At 37.0% G+C, this 19,883-nt stretch overlaps 1 protein-coding gene across 1 annotated transcript in view; it reads left to right on the top strand.

The window, feature by feature from the left end:
* The window catches only part of COL25A1 (collagen type XXV alpha 1 chain), a 468,658-nt gene that overhangs the window by 425,681 nt on the left and 23,094 nt on the right, over positions 1–19,883 (top strand). The window contains exons 24-30 of the mRNA XM_036920918.2: positions 2,270–2,293; positions 2,908–2,952; positions 6,363–6,407; positions 7,834–7,914; positions 8,776–8,838; positions 9,448–9,498; positions 18,427–18,453. Coding sequence (XP_036776813.1) covers positions 2,270–2,293; positions 2,908–2,952; positions 6,363–6,407; positions 7,834–7,914; positions 8,776–8,838; positions 9,448–9,498; positions 18,427–18,453 — 336 coding nt within the window. The remainder of the gene's footprint in view (positions 1–2,269; positions 2,294–2,907; positions 2,953–6,362; positions 6,408–7,833; positions 7,915–8,775; positions 8,839–9,447; positions 9,499–18,426; positions 18,454–19,883) is intronic.

Genomic DNA, 19,883 nt, shown 5'->3' with positions numbered 1-19,883 from the left:
AATTTCACTTCATTATTGCTTCCCCTAAAAAAAAATCTGTAAAAAAAGTAAGTTAATTAGATAATAGAGGTGTTTTACCTTAGAAATATAAAATTATGCTATTGCCTCTATTAAAAATTGTTATTCACATGGACATTTGCCATTAGCCTTTTATTTTTCTATAAGACGGTTAAGTTTCCACATTTAGCAGTGAACCCTCTCCATTTCCTAACTCAAGGTTTTAAAAACTCTCAACACCATCTAGACTAAATCTGTTCTCTAGCGTAAATCATGAGTGATTCCCTGCTTGCATCATTATGAGAAATGAAAGAAAATAACCTTCAAATCTAAAGAGATTCACATAAGCATCTTGGGGAATAAATCGCAAAACAGCCTGCTAGGCTTCAGCCAATTTCCCATTGCTCTAGCTCATGCCTCCCAGGTTACATCATGCCTAACTGGAGAATGACGTGTCTTTCTCCATCACTACCAAAAATTCTGATTTTCAATTACTGGAGTTCAAGAGAGAGCACTGCTGAGTGCATACAGGTTTAACGCAGAGGAGCCAGATACAAACAATCCAAAGTGAGCCAACTTTCGGACATCTTTGTGCGTCTGCATGCTGGTGCTTCTGGAGAGTGGTTAAAACTGGGTTGTTAAGAAGGCAGCTTAGTTTACTGCCATCTGTTCTTTTACTAACTGGATGGAACCTGCCCTGTACAATTATTGGGTATCATAAATACAGTTATTTAACAAGACCATTTAAACCCCTTTGTTAGATAGTTCGGTTACCATTAATTATACTCTTTTATTATACAACTCATTATGAAACATGTTGTTACCCTTAAATTTTGAAAAATAAAAACTAGTTTTATGTTCTGGTGGCAAATGGTCTTCCATATGGCATATGTTGGAAAACCTCAAAGAGTTAAAATTGTAAACTCCCTTCACTTTCTAAGGTTTTATGATTCTGCTTTGTAGTTAAAAATTTAATACATAATTGGAAGAGAATGATAAATTGTTTCTACTCTATAATATTCTAACAGCCTTTTTAAAATGACTCATCTACCTATAGGAGCAAAGGTGTACCTTTCTCATAACCATAAATCCAACTCTTGATCTGAATGAACCCCTTAAGAATAAAGTAAGTGGTCCCTTACGTTACACAGGTATGAAAACCTGGGCATTGATTTTTTTTTTTTTAACTTTGACCCAGTTTGTGGCCATTTTGCATTTTGTGTTAGAAGCACCAGTTGTTTTTTTTCCTAGTATGTTTTCAGTGAAGCTTTAATGACCACATCTTATTTTATTGTAGAATACAAACTTTAACCATTTGTACACATGCTTAAATACATTGTTTTCTAAGGAATGATGACACCATATCACTAGAGGCTCAAGTGTTTAATGTGAGATAGATAATGTTAAGATTATTTTTTACAATGATAATAAAAATACAACACCAACCTGAATCAGAAATTGGGTGGAGTGATAGAAAACAAAGGGATGGTGTTAAACCAATATTCACAAGTTTACATATAACTGGATAATGTTTCTCTATGACCAGACTTATCATAATGGAAAATGGAAAATGTTCTCACCTCTGTGATCACATGAAGTGGGTATAAGCCTTATAGAACTTTTGGCACAAGACTTAGACTAGAAAATGTCAATACAAAATGATTCATGGATTAGAGATCAGGTGCTTTGGAGATTCATACTTTGAGGAATATATTTTGTTACAGTACTCCAGCACTTTAATAAACTAGATGAATCCCATGTCAACTCCCATCTTTAGTCCTGGTACCAAAAATAAAAGCTACAGACTAAAAGAGAAAAAAAAAATTACTTATAAAGTTGGATATTTTCATTTTCTCTAACTGAAGTATTCTAGAACAGAGTTCTTATGAATAGCAGTTTCTCAGTTCAGTTACACTCTGACAAACCCCTAGTGTATACTACTTTCATGTATAAATTTTTTAATCAAGTTGGATTAAATTTTAAACATTTTCATTTTTCCTGATCCATGTTTTTTAAAAAATATAATTCTAAAAAAGATCTTCATTAGGTGGTGAATAGAGTTCTGATCCCTCCCCAAAAGTCTCTACAACTATACTGTATTCATGTGGCAGTAGGATAGTATGTCCTCAGTATCTTACTAATTCCTTATAAGTCATCTTATAAACTTGCCCATACATAATTAAAAAGTTAATTATTTCAGAAGTATATTATTGGACTTTGGCACACACAAAATAGGTAACTCTTGTTTTTGTCAATACATTTTTCCCAACAGAGGATTACCACCTTAACTGTCACGGTAACTCCTACTGCATGATTTCTGTGGTTTGTGACTTTATATCTGGTGTCATGCATGCCAGTCATAATGGTACTAATGTAGCAGTTGTTTTTTTCTGGTATTTAATGTTTCATTGTATAAATAACCTTTTAAAATGGTTGCCCCAGTTTAGTCTCTTTGTCTGTTTAGTGAAAAAGTCAAGGAAAAAGTTATTTTTCCTAAAATCTTTGGCCTTATCTAATAAATAATATAACTTTGTTCTTTAGTATTTGGGAAATCAAACCCTTTGTGTGTGTGGCAGGTGGAGGTGGGGGGTGTCTAGAAACACAGGTAATATCACTAAGCTAATTCATCCCAAGAAGATGAATGTGGGACATGGCAGCAATTATACATTGTCTTAGTGAGTCAACTCAAAAGCATATTCAATATTATTTTAACTTAAATATATTAATAGTTTTGCATGTAAGTAGGTAGTTTTTGTAATTATTTAACTGGTGAAATTTGTCCTCATTGCCAATCAATATTGGAGGATATTTGATTACAATAGAAATAAGGGAAGTATACTTACTATTTAAAGCATAAATTTTTATACTTATGCTTGCCACTTTTTAAAACTTTGTCTTTTCTTGACTTAGGGTCCCCCTGGACCACCTGGACCTCAAGGACTGCAAGGGCCAAAGGTTATTCTTTATTTTACTTGTTTCCTTTTACCCCATATGGTGCAGAGCATCCCATATTAAATATTTGTATCTTTGAAGATCATTCTTATGAAATACTGGAGAAACTAAGATAAACAACATTGCTTAAGAGAGCCAAGAATGGAAACTGAGGAAGAGGGATCAGAAAAAAAGAAAATTAGGAAAGGAGAGAAATAGAAATGGCATTACATTTAGAGGAGGACACTGAGTGAAACAGAGAGCATTAAACAAGGGAAAACAAGTTCTATGGAAATTATAAGCCTAAAGAAATACTAAATGTGGTATATAAAAAAAGAAAAATATTTCAACAGATCCATCACTCCAAATCTTTTGTAAGAACAAGGCACGCTTTAGCATGATGCGTTCATAAATGACAATTTGAGGAATCGTTTTTGAGTCACTTTTTTCTAACACGTGCGGTAATTGTATGTACTCAGACATTCTGCCATGTAAGTCTTATCTAAGGAGCTTAATAAAACATACCAACTATGAACAACAGAAATCTAGAATTCCTTGATTATATATCAGATTTATTGGTGGTTTTGCTTTCTACCTTTCTGAAAAAAAGCTTACTTATTCAACCACATTTGATCAATTAACACTTGGCCAGTGACTCTGCCTTTTGAGAGCTGAGCTACACATGTTGAAATATGACATTTGTCACTGGATTTTTGTGGGAGATTTAAGTAGTTTCAAAATCTATCTTAGGTTATGCCTCTTAAGGCAGTTTATTTGCTAAGTCTGTCTCACACATGCACACACACACGCACACACACAATCAGCTTTGAACTCTTTCAAATATTTAGAACACTACCATATAGAAACAGTTACTTTTCTATTACAAAAAGGAATATAAAGTAAAATATTACTCAGGTCCTTGCCTATTTGAGATACATTTAGAACATAGATCCTAATTTCAAACAGATTTAATGTATAACATTAATATAAGATTTGGGGTTTTTAACTTCCTATTCCTCCACCACATTCTGGCCACTAGGAGACATAACAGGTGCCCCAGTCAGACACAGTCTTTATTCCTGGTGAGCAAGTCAGCCTGAATCCCTAGTCTTTAGTATCTTGGTGAGCTGGACTAGACAACCTAGGAGGAAATTGGCAGATTCCTTTTCCTCCGTGTAGAGACTAAGTTACTTGCTGGTTCTCCTCACTTGACTAAGTCTGCTGAACCCAAATTGTCTCCAGTGCTACACATGTACCGTATTCCTGCAAACCTCAAAGCTTCTAGGACTTTCCTCTTCTTTACAGCCCAAAGGCCTTCAGAAGCCAGAAAGGTGTGCATCTTTGACCTAACGAGTCAAAAAGGAGCCTAGCCAATAAGGCTATATAATCAAAACCTATATCCCCCTTGTTTTCTAATCCAACTGCTATTTATTTACTAATTTAGTTGTCCAGGAAGTAATGTTTGAAGCCTCTGCTCTGTGGTAAAGACTAATATCTAGTAAGAATACTAAGACATAGTAAGGGGCTTCAACAAGGAGCTTACAGCCTAGGGAGGGAGATAGCCAGGTAAAGCCACTATTATTAATAAAGTAAGTGCTTTGATTAAAAGCCCATACTATGGATGTGCATATGAGAAGGTCCTCTCAGTGTTGGGAGTCAAAGATAACTCCCTGCTGAAACTAAAAACTGGATGAAGGTAGCCAAATGAAGTCTAGGCAGGTGGGGTTGGTCATGCTCCCTTACCTCTTGCTCCTGTCCCCTTCCCACTGTGCTGTCACTCTACCCCACCCCACATGCACCACAGTGATCTTGTAATTAAGATCTTGGGTTAATTGATATAATCTTTTAACATTTCCCATGATCTCTTCTTGAGAAGGTTGGGAGAATTGTGTAAGATGTACCTCTGACCACATCGACAAATGCACCCTGAGTCGAGCATGGAACCCATTCTCCCTGGGAGCTCACAGCCTCTGCTGAATGGGAACCTATTCAATTAGCATCTCCCCTTCATTTATCAAACAAGGATTGTTTGACTTCCTACACATCAGCTAACTCTTTACAAACTACACTTGCTGGGTGAAGGATAAATTAATAACTCATGAATTATGTTTTTCTTTTAAACACTCAGAGGTCCCATTTTTAAGGCAAAAGCTAAACAAAATAATCATTATTGGACCCAGAGCATTGACAGGTATTCAGACTGAATAAAACTAGTGCTTAGCCAGGTGCATCCAACCTTAGCAGACCTGTTTGTGACAGCATAAATTTTGCTGCTACCACAAAGAGCAGGAAATCAGGAATGAGGAAAAACCCTCTCTTTTTTCCTCTTTTTAAAAAAGTTTGTCACATCTTCCTTAAACGTTGGAAATCTAAAATTTCATGCTTTTGCTGATAGCTCTTAAAGGTTTTATCTGGGAAAGGAGCTCTAGCCATTTCAATATTGTGGTTTATGACATCACCAAGTAAACCCTTTTAGAAGAAGACAGCCTCAAGTCACCTCCCTTGAAAAACTGTCTGGGAGGCAGCCCACTCACACTCCAAAGGGCTGATTTTACAAAGTTTCCATGGTGTGGGAAATAGGAATATTTATAATGGGATCTACATAAATGATTCAGTGATATAAAATAGTATCTTGCCTTTCAGAGAGTTTATTAGTACCTTTCCAGCTGAAAGGTAACTTGACATTTGTTGTTTGAAAAATCTCCAGCACACTATTAAAATTTGTTTTTAATGGAACATTTCTAGTTAAGAAAAAAATCTCTAGTTAAAAAAACTTCAGGGCTTGTCAAGGGTTCTAGTAAGTCACAATATCAATAATAAATTTTAGTGCATTCCAGACATAGTATAGGAAATTGAATTGATCTAAAAGTAATTTCATGTGGATTAAGATAGTATCTGATTTATTACATCCTTCAGTGAGGCTGATCTGGAAATAGCACAACAGTCAATTCACTGTTCAAATGGTGCCAGTTAAGATATTGTAAACTTAGGGGTCTTTGCATTTTGTTCTTTCCTAAGCTAGCTGTCATGATTTTACTTTGTCCTTAAATTGGAAAAGCAGAGAAATCATGGAGATTTTTTAAGAAGAAAAAAATTTACCTGAGACATATAGGTTATTGTTATAAGATACAGTCAGCCCTCAAATGATCTCTATCCATTTTCTTTCTCCAATTTTTACTTTTAGCCTGCATCTTATACAGGGAAGAAAGTGAAGACTCTGGATCTTAGCTACATATAAGTAGTGGTGTATATAATCTTCAAGAAAATGTTATTTCATGTATTTTAGACATGTGGCATGAATAATAGAGTGTTCTTGGGCTATGATGCATTTACCGAAAGTCAAATTGTACTGTTTCCAGCTGGTATCACTTTTATTTTGTGTAGTATGCTACCAATGATAAATGGAGGCAAGCCATCGCTTTCTATCTTAACAGGGAGAGCCAGGTTCTGCAGGAATTCCAGGAGCTGATGGAGAGCAGGTAATTTTCAAACATATATATTGTCATGTAAAGCATTATGGATCACTACTTTTACTATAAGTTTGAAGCCAAAAAGGCATGAGTGTTGATATATGTATGATGTCCTCTTTTTTTTTCACCATCTGTTCTAGAGACCACATTAACTCTAAAAAGCAATTGGCTTTAAGTTACATGTTGGTTTTCTTTGTAGAAACACACAAGCTATATCATGCTCTAATTTTGTCTTAATATTCCTTATCAATCTACCAAAGACTAAGATGACTTGCTGTTACCATTCAGAGATCACATTAGAATTTAAAAATCTGGTTGTTTACTTTTCCCACTACTATTCATTATAAATAATTAAGTTGATGTGCATAATGACATACTACATAACCCCTATTTTTTTCTATAGGCTTTAAAAGGTCTTCTTCTGCTACTAAGTCCAGTGGGTTGGCTCTCCTGCTTCTCCACATCACTAGATTCTTGAAACCAAGCAGGGTCTGATTACCCAGTAGGATCCATCTACCCATTCAGGCACCTGCCCACCCACACACCTAGGGATAACATGAAGTAGGAGTAATGAAATAGGTATAAGTAATGAGAAAAGACATGTTCCTGTCCTCAAGTAGTTCTTAGTATAGAAAGGATGAACAGGTTTGCGTAGCCTGGGGGGGCCCTACTTTAATAACCGTGGTCACCTCTGCTGAAGAATGACCCATCTGGTGATGCTGCAGTGAGGTTCCTCGGATGAAAATGCTCAACAATATAAATTAATTTCAGTATTAGTATCACAAAACTCAGTTTTGTTACCTTCAAAATACACATTTAACTACTTGATCACTATAAAACAAGAATAAAAATAACATTTGGAATTGATACCTCACAGAGATGTCTAAGCATTGATTGATTGACATTGGTGTGCAGTAAATGACTTCCCTGTGTGCATATTGGACCAGTGAAAATTGGTGGTGACTGGAATTTCTGCCTACTTATAAGGAGAGTAGGGGTGTAGTGAGTGGAGATGGGAGAAATTTATTAGATCCTTTGTTAAAACTAGTCCTCGTGAAAAAATACATATTGTACTGTTGAGAATTAACCCCATTAAATTGTTCTCAGGACTAGTAATACAGAATCAACTGATGGGAAAAGATAATGAAATCAGAAGAGATGATGTCAACACATAGGGTCATATTTTTCATACTTAAATGGCCAAAGTTAATCCTTTCCTTTACATGGAGAAGTACTATTGACTCAATGTAGAACAGTATTGACTCAAATGGTATTGATTCAGTGTAAAAGAAATAACTGTACCTAAAAATGGAAATCAGAATCATCTCAACATAGGACCTGCCTGTTGACAAAATTGATCTAGAATTCTGTTTTCCCTAGGATGTTACTATCAAGGATCAATACGATTCTTACATGCAAACCATATCATTTTTAGGGACTCAAAGGCTCAAAGGGAGATACGGGGGACCCAGGTATGCCAGGTGAAAAAGGAGGAATTGGACTTCCTGGGTTACCGGTATGTTTATACTTTCTATGATGTGTTCATATTAAGAAAAGTTACATAGTTAGAACAGCTATATTATTAGCTGTAGTCTCATCTAGTGGTTCGTATTTTTATTTCTAAGGATTTGAGGTATTATTGGTTAGTTACTCCAACTAGAGCACTAAAACAAATTTTAAACCATCTAATCAAATAAATCATAAAGTAAATTTTGATGTTTTCCTGAATTGTTTTCACTAGAAAACAGTAAATAAAATATAATTGATTTTAGTATGTATTAGATGGTGGTAACTGATCATTTTAAATAAACCATAATAAAAAAATAAATAATATAAAACAATTAAAAAACAAGTTATTCTGGAAAGTGTTTATTTGTGTGTATGACACTACGGGATGGTGTTTTTATGGTTTTTTCCTCATAATTTTTACTGAGAATTTGGGGGGAGAAATGTAGAAAAATGAAGGAAAAAGGCAGAAAATTTCACTGCCCTAGATCTATTTTAAAAGAAGTATATAAATAAATGTCAGTGAAAACTAAAGTTAAAAGACTGACCTTTGCTACTTAAAGAGAGCACCACTGTTAAAAAGAAAAAAATAACATTAATAATCTAAGGCATTTAATAATGTATCAGTTTAACCCATCAAGCCTAACCTAGTATTTTATTTACTTTATCTTTATTTCGCGTCATCACCCACCATGCTAGGGATTTGGGGAAGCTTAATGTTTGGGGCTAAACCTTCTTTTGTATATCACGGGCATGATATTATAAAAGTTTCAAGAGGATATTGGGTTTGGGGAAGAAATTCAGTTGTTTCTTACACTTTGGAAATAACTTTACAGCTCATACAGCTCAGCTGTCTTACGGTTATTTGCAGGGTGCCAATGGGATGAAAGGAGAAAAAGGAGACTCTGGATTGCCAGGTCCTCAGGGACCTTCCGTAAGTTCATGGTGGCTGAACGTCCATGCTTCCCCAAGAACTCTGAAAGAGGCCTGTGAATTACCTAGGTCACCTGTGCCAGGTGGCTCATCAACGGTGGAAAGACAGTGCACCTTTCAGTTTGTCCGATAGCAGAAATACCTGTGGGCCTTGTACAGTGAGAGACAAAGTGCCTCTGAGGTCTGAGTCCCAAGCAGTTTTTCAGAGGACTGTCTAATCCTGAGGTGAAAAATCAGTGGCTCTCCCAAAACACCCATGGATAGAGCTGTATTGTGAATACAGAACATGTTCTGTTTCTCTCCAGAGCCCTGTTGTTGCTTAGTGAAATATTTAGGAGTTTAATAATGATGGTTTCTTGGTAATTAGTTGTTTCCTTTTCCTTTAATGTACTTGTATTTATTCTGGCTTTTGTAGAACAACTGTATTTTTTAAAAGTTATTTGTTCTCATAAAGAAATTTCTAATCCTATAGAATCAAATGCTTCACTTCTTCCAGTATCCTTCCTCTTCAGCTATTAATAGCCTTAGCACAACACCAGCACAGCATTCAAGCCAAAATGCCTTATCTAAAGGAAATAACCAAATCTGTGTTTATTTTTCGGACATACAGATCATAGGCCCACCAGGCCCACCAGGTCCCCATGGCCCACCAGGCCCCATGGTAAGTCTCCCTTCTTCCAAAATGTAATCATTTATGAGCATGGTACTAGAGAAAACACGAACACATCCTTCAAAACAGTCAGCTTCTATTTTGTACTGCTCACTGTAGAATGGACAGAAAATATGAGGCACTTTGACATGTACTGACTTTAGTGTTGTCTTTCTCTCCCCCTACACACATCTCTTGTAAAGAGATAGAGCAATTTTGTGATAGGAGATTTGAAGATAGACTGGCGAGCTTTACTCCAACCTTACAATCACTGTTCTAAGCCATCAGTAGCATAACAAGATGAATTATAGCGGTTAATGAACGTTTGTAACCATCTTTGAGGACTGAGATCCCTTAATGAAATGTTCAGTGAGAACATTTTAAAAATAATACTATAAAAATTGAAGCCCACTTCTACAGATGACATATATTGTTGATCTTTTCATTTTTATGGCAGTTTAGTAGATACAGTGTTTACTGTAGGCACCCCTCAGTGACCGATGGAGGCAGTGTCCATGCCTTCATAGAACTTACATCCAGTGAGGAAGGCAGCCATTAAACTAGTGTAATTCTCAAAATGGCTATGTAATGACAGTTGTGTGAAGTGTAAGCATAGAAGGCTTTTGACTGGGGCAGGATGGGAATAAGGCAGGCAGCTTTATCTCTAAGGTCACATTCATCTCTAAGGTGAATATTCCATAAGCCATGTGTGTTCAGTCATACAGATTAAAGAAACTGGGGACCACTCTTTCCTCTCCTGTGCTCAAAGAAATGGCATCATTGGAATGATCTAAGCAACAGAGGGTTGTCCCAGACCCAATCATCTACTTCTTAATAACTACCATTTCTATTTCATACCACAAAACAATTATAATTAGCCTTATTTTTTAAAGCTAAGTAGTTTATTAAGAATTAATGAAATGGCATACTGTTGGCTTTTTTTATATACTCCCTCCACTTGTTAGAAGATTAAAAATTCTATATCCTATTCAAATCATACTGTAATTAAAGGACTTTTAAAAGAATTTTAAACCATTATGAAAGTAAGATAAGATAAAGTAACAGCTATTTCCTGAAAATATTGCTGCACAGCATCTCTAAAGGGAAAAAATTATTCCAGTGTAGACATAGGTACACATATCTATGTATTATTTGATAAAAAAAACTTCTGCTGTTGTATGATTTCACTAGTGGGTATTTACATACTCCTTTCTGCAAATACAGGCAAACCTTAGAGATATTGGGAATTTAGTTCCAGACCATTGAAATAAAGTGAATATTACAATAAAGTGAGTCAAATGGATTTTATGGTTTTCCAATGCATATAAAAATTATGTTTACACTATACTATAATCTATTAAGTGTGCAATGGCATTCTGTCTAAAAAGCAGTGTACACACCTTGATTTAAAAATACTTTATTGTGGAGGCTTAAAGATGGCGTCATGAGAGGTGAGACAGAAACCTCCTCCCAAACCACATAATATGAAAATATAGCGAATACAACTAATCCTGAAAGAGCAACAGGAAAGAAGGCTGTGGCAGACTGCCTGCACCTGGGGAAAATAGCAGACCTCAAGGAAAAAGGTAAAGTACCAAAGCCATGATCTGGAGGGATCCAAGCCCTTATCCCACCCCACCTCACTGTCAGGAGGAAGAGAAACGGAGTGGGGAGATGGTGGATGCCTAGGATTGCTGAATACCCAGCCCCGGAGATCTGCTCTGGAAGCACGAACCTATATTACTTGGTGCTCTGCAAATTACTGGGGTTGGAAGGCTAAGACAGGCGGAATACTCAGAGAGACTGAGATTCCAGCTACTGGTGGAAAACGTATCCACAATCGGCTGCTCTGGGACAAAACAAAGGCAGGCAGTCTGAGATACTTCCTAACAGTGAGAGGGCTGCTAAAGGGGGCAAGGATTGCACAGAGTTTACTGCTCAGGAGAAAGGACAGGTGTACAAAATTATCAAGACGCACTCTGCCCAGCAGGTTGGAAACTTTCAGGAGCTTCAGGCACTCCATCCCCCTGGCTGGCAATGCAGCTACAAGGCCTCCCCACCACTATACATAGCCTGCTGCTCCCTCCTCCCAGCTGGCTCTGGCTTGCAAACCAGCTGCCCCTGCCATTGCACCAGGCCAGTCAGAGGCAGTCAGCCTATGGGAACTACAAGTGCAAAGTATAGAGGCTTCTTCCTATGCATTTGGCCGACTAGCCCTGACAGTGAAGACAGGCGTTGGAGCCAGGAAGCAGGAAAGAGCTCTTCCTTCCCAACAGGCACCAGCACCACTCCCCTGTGACCCCCTGCCATCGCTTCAAGGGCTGAGCAGCTCCAGAGATTATAGCTTCTGGTCACTAAAGGGTGCCACCTACAAATATGAAATATCAAAAGAACTTGGTTCAAACCAAAATCCCACAAACATCAGAAAGATGTCCAAGGAAACTGAACTCATCAGTCTTCCTGAAAGAGATTACAAAATAAAAATCGAATATGCTCACAGAGCTACAGAAAAATATTCAAGAACTCAGGGAGGAATTCAAGAAAGGGATGGAAATTTTGAAAAGTACAGAATCCAAAATGAAACACAATGGAGGGATTTAAAAGCAGATTAGATGAAGTAGAGGAGATGGTAAATGAAATAGAAATTAGAGAATAGGACTACAAAGAAGCTGAGGCACAGAGAGAAAAAAGGATCTCTAGGAATGAAAAATATTGAGATCACTGTGTGACCAATCCAAACAGAACAATATTCTCATTATAGGGATACCAGAAGAAGAAGAGAGAGAAAAAGGGTCAGAAAGTGTCATTGAGGAGGTAATTGCTGAAAACTTCCCCAGTCTGGGAAAGGAGATAGTCTCTCAAGCCATGGAGGTACACAGATCTCCTAACACAAGGGACCCAAAGAAGACAATACAAAGACATATAATAACTAAAATAAAAAAGATCAAGGATAAGGACAGAGTATTAAAAACAGCCAGAGAGAGAGAAAAGATCACAAAAAGGAAAATCATCAGGCTATCATCAGATATCTCAACAGAAACCTTACAGGCCAGAAGAGAATGGCATGATATATTTAATGCAATGAAGCAGAAGGGCCTTGAACCAAGAATACTCTATTCAGCAAGATTATCACTTAAATTTGAAAGAGAGATTAAACAATTTCCAGAGAAGCAAAAGCTGAGAGAATTTCCATCCCACAAACCATCTCTACAGTGTATTTTGGAGGCACTGCTGTAGATGGAAGTGTTCCTAAGGCTAAATAGCTGTCACCAGAGAAATAAAACCACAGTAAAGAAAGTAGACCCATTAATTACTAAGCAAATACAAAGTCAAATCAATACCTAAAATATAGGGAATGAAGGAAGAAGAAAATGGAAAAAAAAAAAAGAACCTTTAGATTGTGTTTGTAATAGCATACTAAGTGGGTTGAGTTAGACTGTTAGATAGTAAGGAAGTTACCCTTGAACCTTTGGTAACCATGAATCTAAAGCCTGCAATGGCAATAAGTACATACCTATCAATGATCACCCTAAATGTAAATGTACTGAATGCACCAATCAAAAGACACAGAGTAATAGAATGGATAAAAAAACAAGACCAGTCTATATGCTGCCTACAAGAGAGTCACTTCAAACCCAAAAACATAACCAAACTAAAAGTGAAGGGATGGAAAAAGATATTTTATGCAACTACTAGGGAGAAAAAAGCAGGAGTTGCAATACTTGTATCAGACAAAATAGACTTCAAAACAAAGTCACAAGAGACAAAGAAGGACATTACATAATGATAAAGGGGTTAGTCCAACAAGAGGATATAACCATTATAAATATCCATGCAACCAACACAGGATCACCTACATATGTGAAACAAATACTAACAAAATTAAAGGGGAAAATAGGATGCAATGTATTCATTTTAGGAGACTTCAACACACCACTCACTCCAAAAGACAGATCAACCAACAGAAAGTAAGTAATGAGACAGAGGCACTTAACAATGTATTAGAACAGGTGGACCTAATGGACATCCACAGAACACTGCATCCAAAAACAACAGGATACACATTCTTCTCAAGTGCATATGGAACATTTCAAGAATAGATCATATACTAGGCCACAAAAAGAGCCTAAGTAAATTCAGACAGATTGAAATTATGCCAACCAGCTTGAAACTAGAAATAAATGATGCAAAGAAAACAGAAAAGCCCACAAACACATGGAGGCTTAACAACATTCTCCTAAATAATCAATGGATCAATGACCAAATAAAAAACAGAAATCAAGCAATACATGAAGACAAATGACAACAACTCAACACAAAATCTGTGGGGCACAGCAAAGGTCATGTTAAGAGGGAAGTATATTGTAATACAGACTTACCTCACGAAAGAAGAACAGTCCCATATGAGCAGTCTAAACTCACAATTACTGAAACTAGAAAAAGATGAATAAATTTCACCCAAAGTCAGTAAAAGGAGGGACATAATAAAGATTAGAGCAGAAATAAATAAAATTGAGAAGTATAAAACAATAGAATCAATGAAAGCCGGAGCTGGTTCTTCGAGAAAATAAGCAAAATAGATAAACCCCTAGCCACAGTTATCAAGAAAAAAAGAGAGTCTACACACATAAACAGAATCAGAAATAAGAAAGGAAATACCACTACGGACACCACAGAAATAAAAAGAATTATGAGAGAATACTATGAAAAATTATATGCTAACAAACTGGATAACCTAGAAGAAATGGACAACTTTCTAGAAAAATACAACCTTCCAAATCTGACCCAGGAAAAAACAGAAAATCTGAATAGACCAATTACCAGCAAAGAAACTGAATTGGTAATCAATAACCTACTGAAGAACAAAACTCCTGGACCAGATGGTTTCACTGCTGAATTTTATCAAACACTTAGTGAAGACCTAATACCCATCCTACTTAAAGTTTCCCAAAAAGTAGAACAGGAGGGAATACTCCCAAACTCATTCTACAAGGCCATCACTCTAATACCAAAACCAGGCAAAGACAACACAAAAAAACAAAATTACAGACCAATATCCCTGATGAACATAGATGCAAAAATACTCAATAAAATATTAGCAGATTGAATTCAAAAATACATCAAAAAGTTCATCTATCATGATCAAGTAGGATTTATTCCAAGGATGCAAGGATGGTACAATATTCGAAAATCCATCATCATCCACCACATCAACAAGAAGGACAAAACCACACGACCATCTGCATAGATGCTGAAAAAGCATTCTACAAAATTCAACATCCATTCATGATAAAAACTCTCAACAAAATGGGTATAGAGGGCAAGTACCTCAAAATAATATAGGCCATACATGACAAACCCATGGCCAACATCATACTTAACAGCAAGAAGCTGAAAGTTTTTCCTTTAAAATCAGGAAAAAGACAAGGATGCCCACTCTCCCCACTTTTATTCAACATAGTACTGGAGGTCCTAGTCACAGCAATCAGACAGCACAAAGAAATAAAAGGCATCCAGATTGGTATGTAAGAAGTTAAACTGTCACTGTTTGCAGATGACATGATATTGTACATAAAAAACCCTAAAAGAATCCACCCCAAAACTACTAGAACTAATAACTGAATTCAGCAAGGTTGCAGGATACAAAATTAAAACACAGAAGTCTGTTGCATTCCTATATACTAATGATGAACTAGCAGAAAGAACAAACAGAAAAACAATCCCATTCACAACTATCAAAAAGAATAAAATACGTAGGAGTAAACCTAATAAAGGAAGTGACAGAACTATACCCTGAAAACCACAAGACACTCATGAGAGAAGTTAAAGAAAATACCAATAAATGGAAATACATCTCATGCTCATGGATAAGAAGAATTAATATTGTCAAAATGACCATCCTGTCTAAAGCAATCTATAGATTCAATGCAATCCCTATCAAAACACCAACAGCATTCTTCAATGAACTGGAGCAAATATTTCTAAAATTTATATGGAACCACAAAAGAGCCCGAATACCCAACACAATCATGAGAAGGAAGAATAAAGCTGGGGGCATTATGCATCCCAACTTCAAGCTCTACTACAAAACCACAGTAATCAAGACAATTTGGTACTGGCACAAGAACAGACCCATAGACCAATGGAATAGACTAGAGATCCCAGATATAAAACCAAGCATATATGGTCAATTAATATACAATAAAGGAACCATAGACATACAATGGGGAAATGACAGCCTCTTCAACAACTGGTGTTGGCAAAACTGAACAGCTACGTGCAAGAGAATAAAACTGGATTATTGTCTAACCCCATACACAAAAGTAAACTCAAAATGGATCAAAGACCTAAATGTAAGTCATGAAACCATAAAACCTGTAGAAGACAACATAGGCAAACTCTCTTGAATATAAACATGAGCAACTGTTTTCCTGAATGCATCTCCTCAGGCAAGGGAAACAAAAGCAAAAATAAACAAATGGGACTACATCAAGCTAAAAAGCTTCTGTACAGCAAAGGACACCATCATCAGAACAAACAGGCATTCTACAATATGGGAGAATATATTTGTAAACAACATATCCAACAAGGGGTTAACACCCAAAATATATAAAGAACACACATGCCTCAACACCCAAAAAGCAAATAACCCTAATAAAAAATGCACGAGGATATGAACAGACACTTCTCCAAAGAAGAAATTCAGATGGCCAAAAGGCACATGAAAAGATGCTTCACATCACTAATTATCAGGGAAATGCAAATTAAAACCACAGAGAAATGCAGATATCACCTCATGCCAGTTAGGATGGCCAACATAGAAAAGACTAGGAACAACAAATGCTGGGAGGATGCAGAGAAAGGGCAAAGGGAATCCCTCCTACACTGCTGGTGGGAATGTAAATTAGTTCAACCACTGGGAACAGCAATATGGAGGTTCCTCAAAAAACTAAAAATAGAAATACCATTTGACCCAGGAATTCCACTCCTAGGAATTTACCCAAAGAAAACAACATCTCAGATTCAAAAAGACATTATGTACCCCTATGTTTATTGTAGCACTATTTACAATAGCCAAGATATGGAAGCAACCTTAGTGTCCATCAGTAGATGAATGGATAAGGAAGATGTGGTACATATACACAGTAGAATACTATTCAGCCATAAGAAGAAAACAAATCCTACCATTTGCAACAACATGGATGAAGCTAGAAGGTATTATGCTCAGTGAAATAAGCCAGGTGGAGAAAGAGAAGTACCAAATGATTTTCCTCATTTGTGGAGTATAACAATGAAGCAAAACTGAAGGAACATAACAGCAACAGACACAGACTCACAGACTCCAAGAAGGGACTAGTAGTTACTATAGGAGAGGGGTTGGGGAGGAAGGGTGCAGAAGGAGGGAGAAGGGGATTCAGGGGTATTATGATTGGTACACATGGTGGGGGTGGGGCCTGTCACAGGGAAGACAGCATAGCACAGAGAAGACAAGTAGTGACTATGGCATCTTCCTACACTGATGGACAGTGACTTCAGTGGGGTATGGGGGTACTTGATAATATCAGTGAATGTTGTAACCACAGTGTATTTCATGTGAAAACTTCAAAAGAGTGTGTATCAATGATACCTTCATAAAAATACTTTATTGCTAAAAAATGCTAACAATCATCTGAGCTTTCAGCATTTCATAATCTTTCTGCTGTGAAGGAGATAGCTTCAATGCTGATGACTGCTGATTTATCATAGTGGTGGTTGCTAAAGGTTGGTTTGGCTGTGGAATTTCTTAAAATAAGACAACCGTGAAGCTTGCCACATTGATTGATTCTTCCCTTCACAAACGATTTCTCTGTAGCATGTGATGCTCCGATAGCATTTTTCCCACAGTAGAAGTTTCAAAATGGGATTGGCTCTCTCCAACCCTATCACTGCTCAAATAACTTTATGTAACATTCTAAATCCTTTGTTGTCTTTTCAACAGTCTTTACAGCATCTTCACCAAGAGTAGATTTCATCTCAAGAAACCATTTTCTTTGCTCATCCATAAGAAGCTCCTCTTGCATTCAGATTTTATCATGAGGTGCAGCAGTACAGTCTCCCCTTCTCATCTTCAGGCCCAAGGAGAGGGAGAGAGACAGGGGAAGGCTGGTCAGTGGGGCAGTCAGAAACCACACATTTCTAATTTATGGGCATGGTTCATGGTGCCCCAAAACAATTACAAGGGTAATACCAAAGATCACTGGTTGCACATCACCATAACAAATGCAATATTGCAGGAATTACCAAAATGTGACATGGAAACCAAAGAGAGGAAAAGCTGTTGGAAAAATGGCACCAATAAATTTGCTCTTTGCAGGATTGTCACAAACCTTCAATTTGTAAAATACACAATATCTACCTGTACTTTATTTAAGTCAGTTAAAAAGTTTAAAGCAATTCACAGTAACTTTTAGTTAATTTAGGTTGACTAATTAGTCTCTATATTTAGGTTTTCCACAAAATATAGGGAAAAGGCCCTGATTCATGTGTACATACTTACGTCCTTTCATTGGTAAGCAATTTTACAAGAACCTTGAAGAGTTCATCTTTGTAAAAATAAATGCATTCTAAGTAATAATGCTTAGCGCTTTCATGTAAGAATCCTTCCCGTAGTCTTATGTAATTGATGCAACAAGGTTCCAAACCTGACTGTCATCTCATTTTGCTCCTCTTTTAGATTCCTCAGTACCTGAGTCTAAAGCCCTTAATAACGGAAAGGTTTCCTCTCTGCTGGTACTTAAAGTCTGGAACTTTACTTTGGCAAATTTCTGTTTTTGAGGACCTACCTCTGTTTCATATAAACTCATCAAGTATCTCACATTTGCCAAATGTATTTTTTTAAATGGAGCTTTGGAAAACAGGAGTAGTGTGGGTTCACAATACTTTTTTTTTCTGTTTTTTCAGGGACCCCATGGACTTCCTGGACCAAAGGTAATCCAACAAATCCCTAGATTATATGATTTGTTTCCTTGTTGATCATGGAGAAGCATGATGGAAGCATGTCTGTCCTGTCTTATTTGTCAAGTAACGTTGACAATCTTTAAGCCTTTAAGTATCCAGATGTTTATATCTCACAACACACAGTGACAACAAATTCAACTGATATCTCCTAGAAATTAGTCATCATTTTGTCTTTTTCTGTGGCACTATGTACGTTTCTTTAGTTATTCTTCATAATACACTCAAAGTCAGCCATTTAGAAGTGAAACTGTTGAGATTCTCAGACTAGGCCATGTGCTCTTTCTTATTATGGTATCTTTAGCTGTATACTTAGATATTATTGATTATTCTTGCTTGTCACTTAGCAGCACTGCATCTAGATGCTTTGAGTACTCTACATCTTGATTTTGTACTTTCTCAGAAGGCACTGGTCTAAAATGAGACTGGTTTATCAGGTGTGCTATACTGAAGAGAAGATTGCATCACATATATGTACTGCATACTCTGGACTACAAGAGAACAATGGAGAATAGCCCCTCTTTGTCAGAATTAGTGCGAGGTTGTATCATGAAGATGGTTTCCATGTGTAGAGTGAGAGGACATCTTGAAGGATTAAAATAAGCTCTGAATGACAAGTTCCTTCTTCCAGGAGGCATATGCAAGGAAGACCTATGGTCTAATCTCAGCTTTGCTACTGATAGGCTGTGTTTCCTTAAGTAGACTATTTACGTTCTCTGATCTTTCATTTACTCAACTAGTGTTGTCATGATTTAATGAGATACGATTATAGAACACTTCGCAAGATACCCAGTGAAGTTGTTTGATAAACACTGAATAAATGTCTGTTGTTATTGAAGTCTTGTGATTTGATCTGGGACTTTATGCTGAACAGAAAAATTTAGCTAGTCCTCAAGGCTACTTAAGAGAAGTTTCAAGGATTCTTTAAAACTTCTCAGTAGTGAGTTGGTGCATTTAAATGTGAAGGGTAAGGGAACACTTAAATGCAATGTTGGCACTAGTTATCAGAAAGCTGAGAGGCAGCCCACCATCCCCTCCGGGAACTCCCTCTTGCCCACCCAACTTTGGGGGACTGCGGATACGGGGGCATGCAGAGTTATTGATCTGACTCCAGAAACCTGAGTTTCCTTTTCATAGTCAGACAAGTGACTCACCCAAGAATGGGAAGAATTCATGCCTCCTTGTTCTTAGGATACCCCATCTTCCGATAAGGCCCGTGAGAGACAGTGTCTCAGAGGCATGGATTATACTTTGTTGTAAGAATGTTGTCTGGGGCTCAGAAGAGAAAGCCCATCTATCAGCTTTTCGGTCTTGGTAGTTATCTAACCTCTCTGGGCCTCTTAGCTTGCTCTGGACTAAACAGTTTCCCTCTGTTGGCTTCTCCTTGGATTTTAAGGCACCAC

The sequence above is a fragment of the Manis pentadactyla genome, chromosome 5 (assembly GCF_030020395.1).
Source record: "Manis pentadactyla isolate mManPen7 chromosome 5, mManPen7.hap1, whole genome shotgun sequence".
In the NCBI taxonomy this organism is placed as follows: Eukaryota; Metazoa; Chordata; class Mammalia; order Pholidota; family Manidae; genus Manis; species Manis pentadactyla.
Note: the sequence above shows the minus strand (reverse complement) of the source record. Positions and strands in the feature narration are given on the sequence as shown.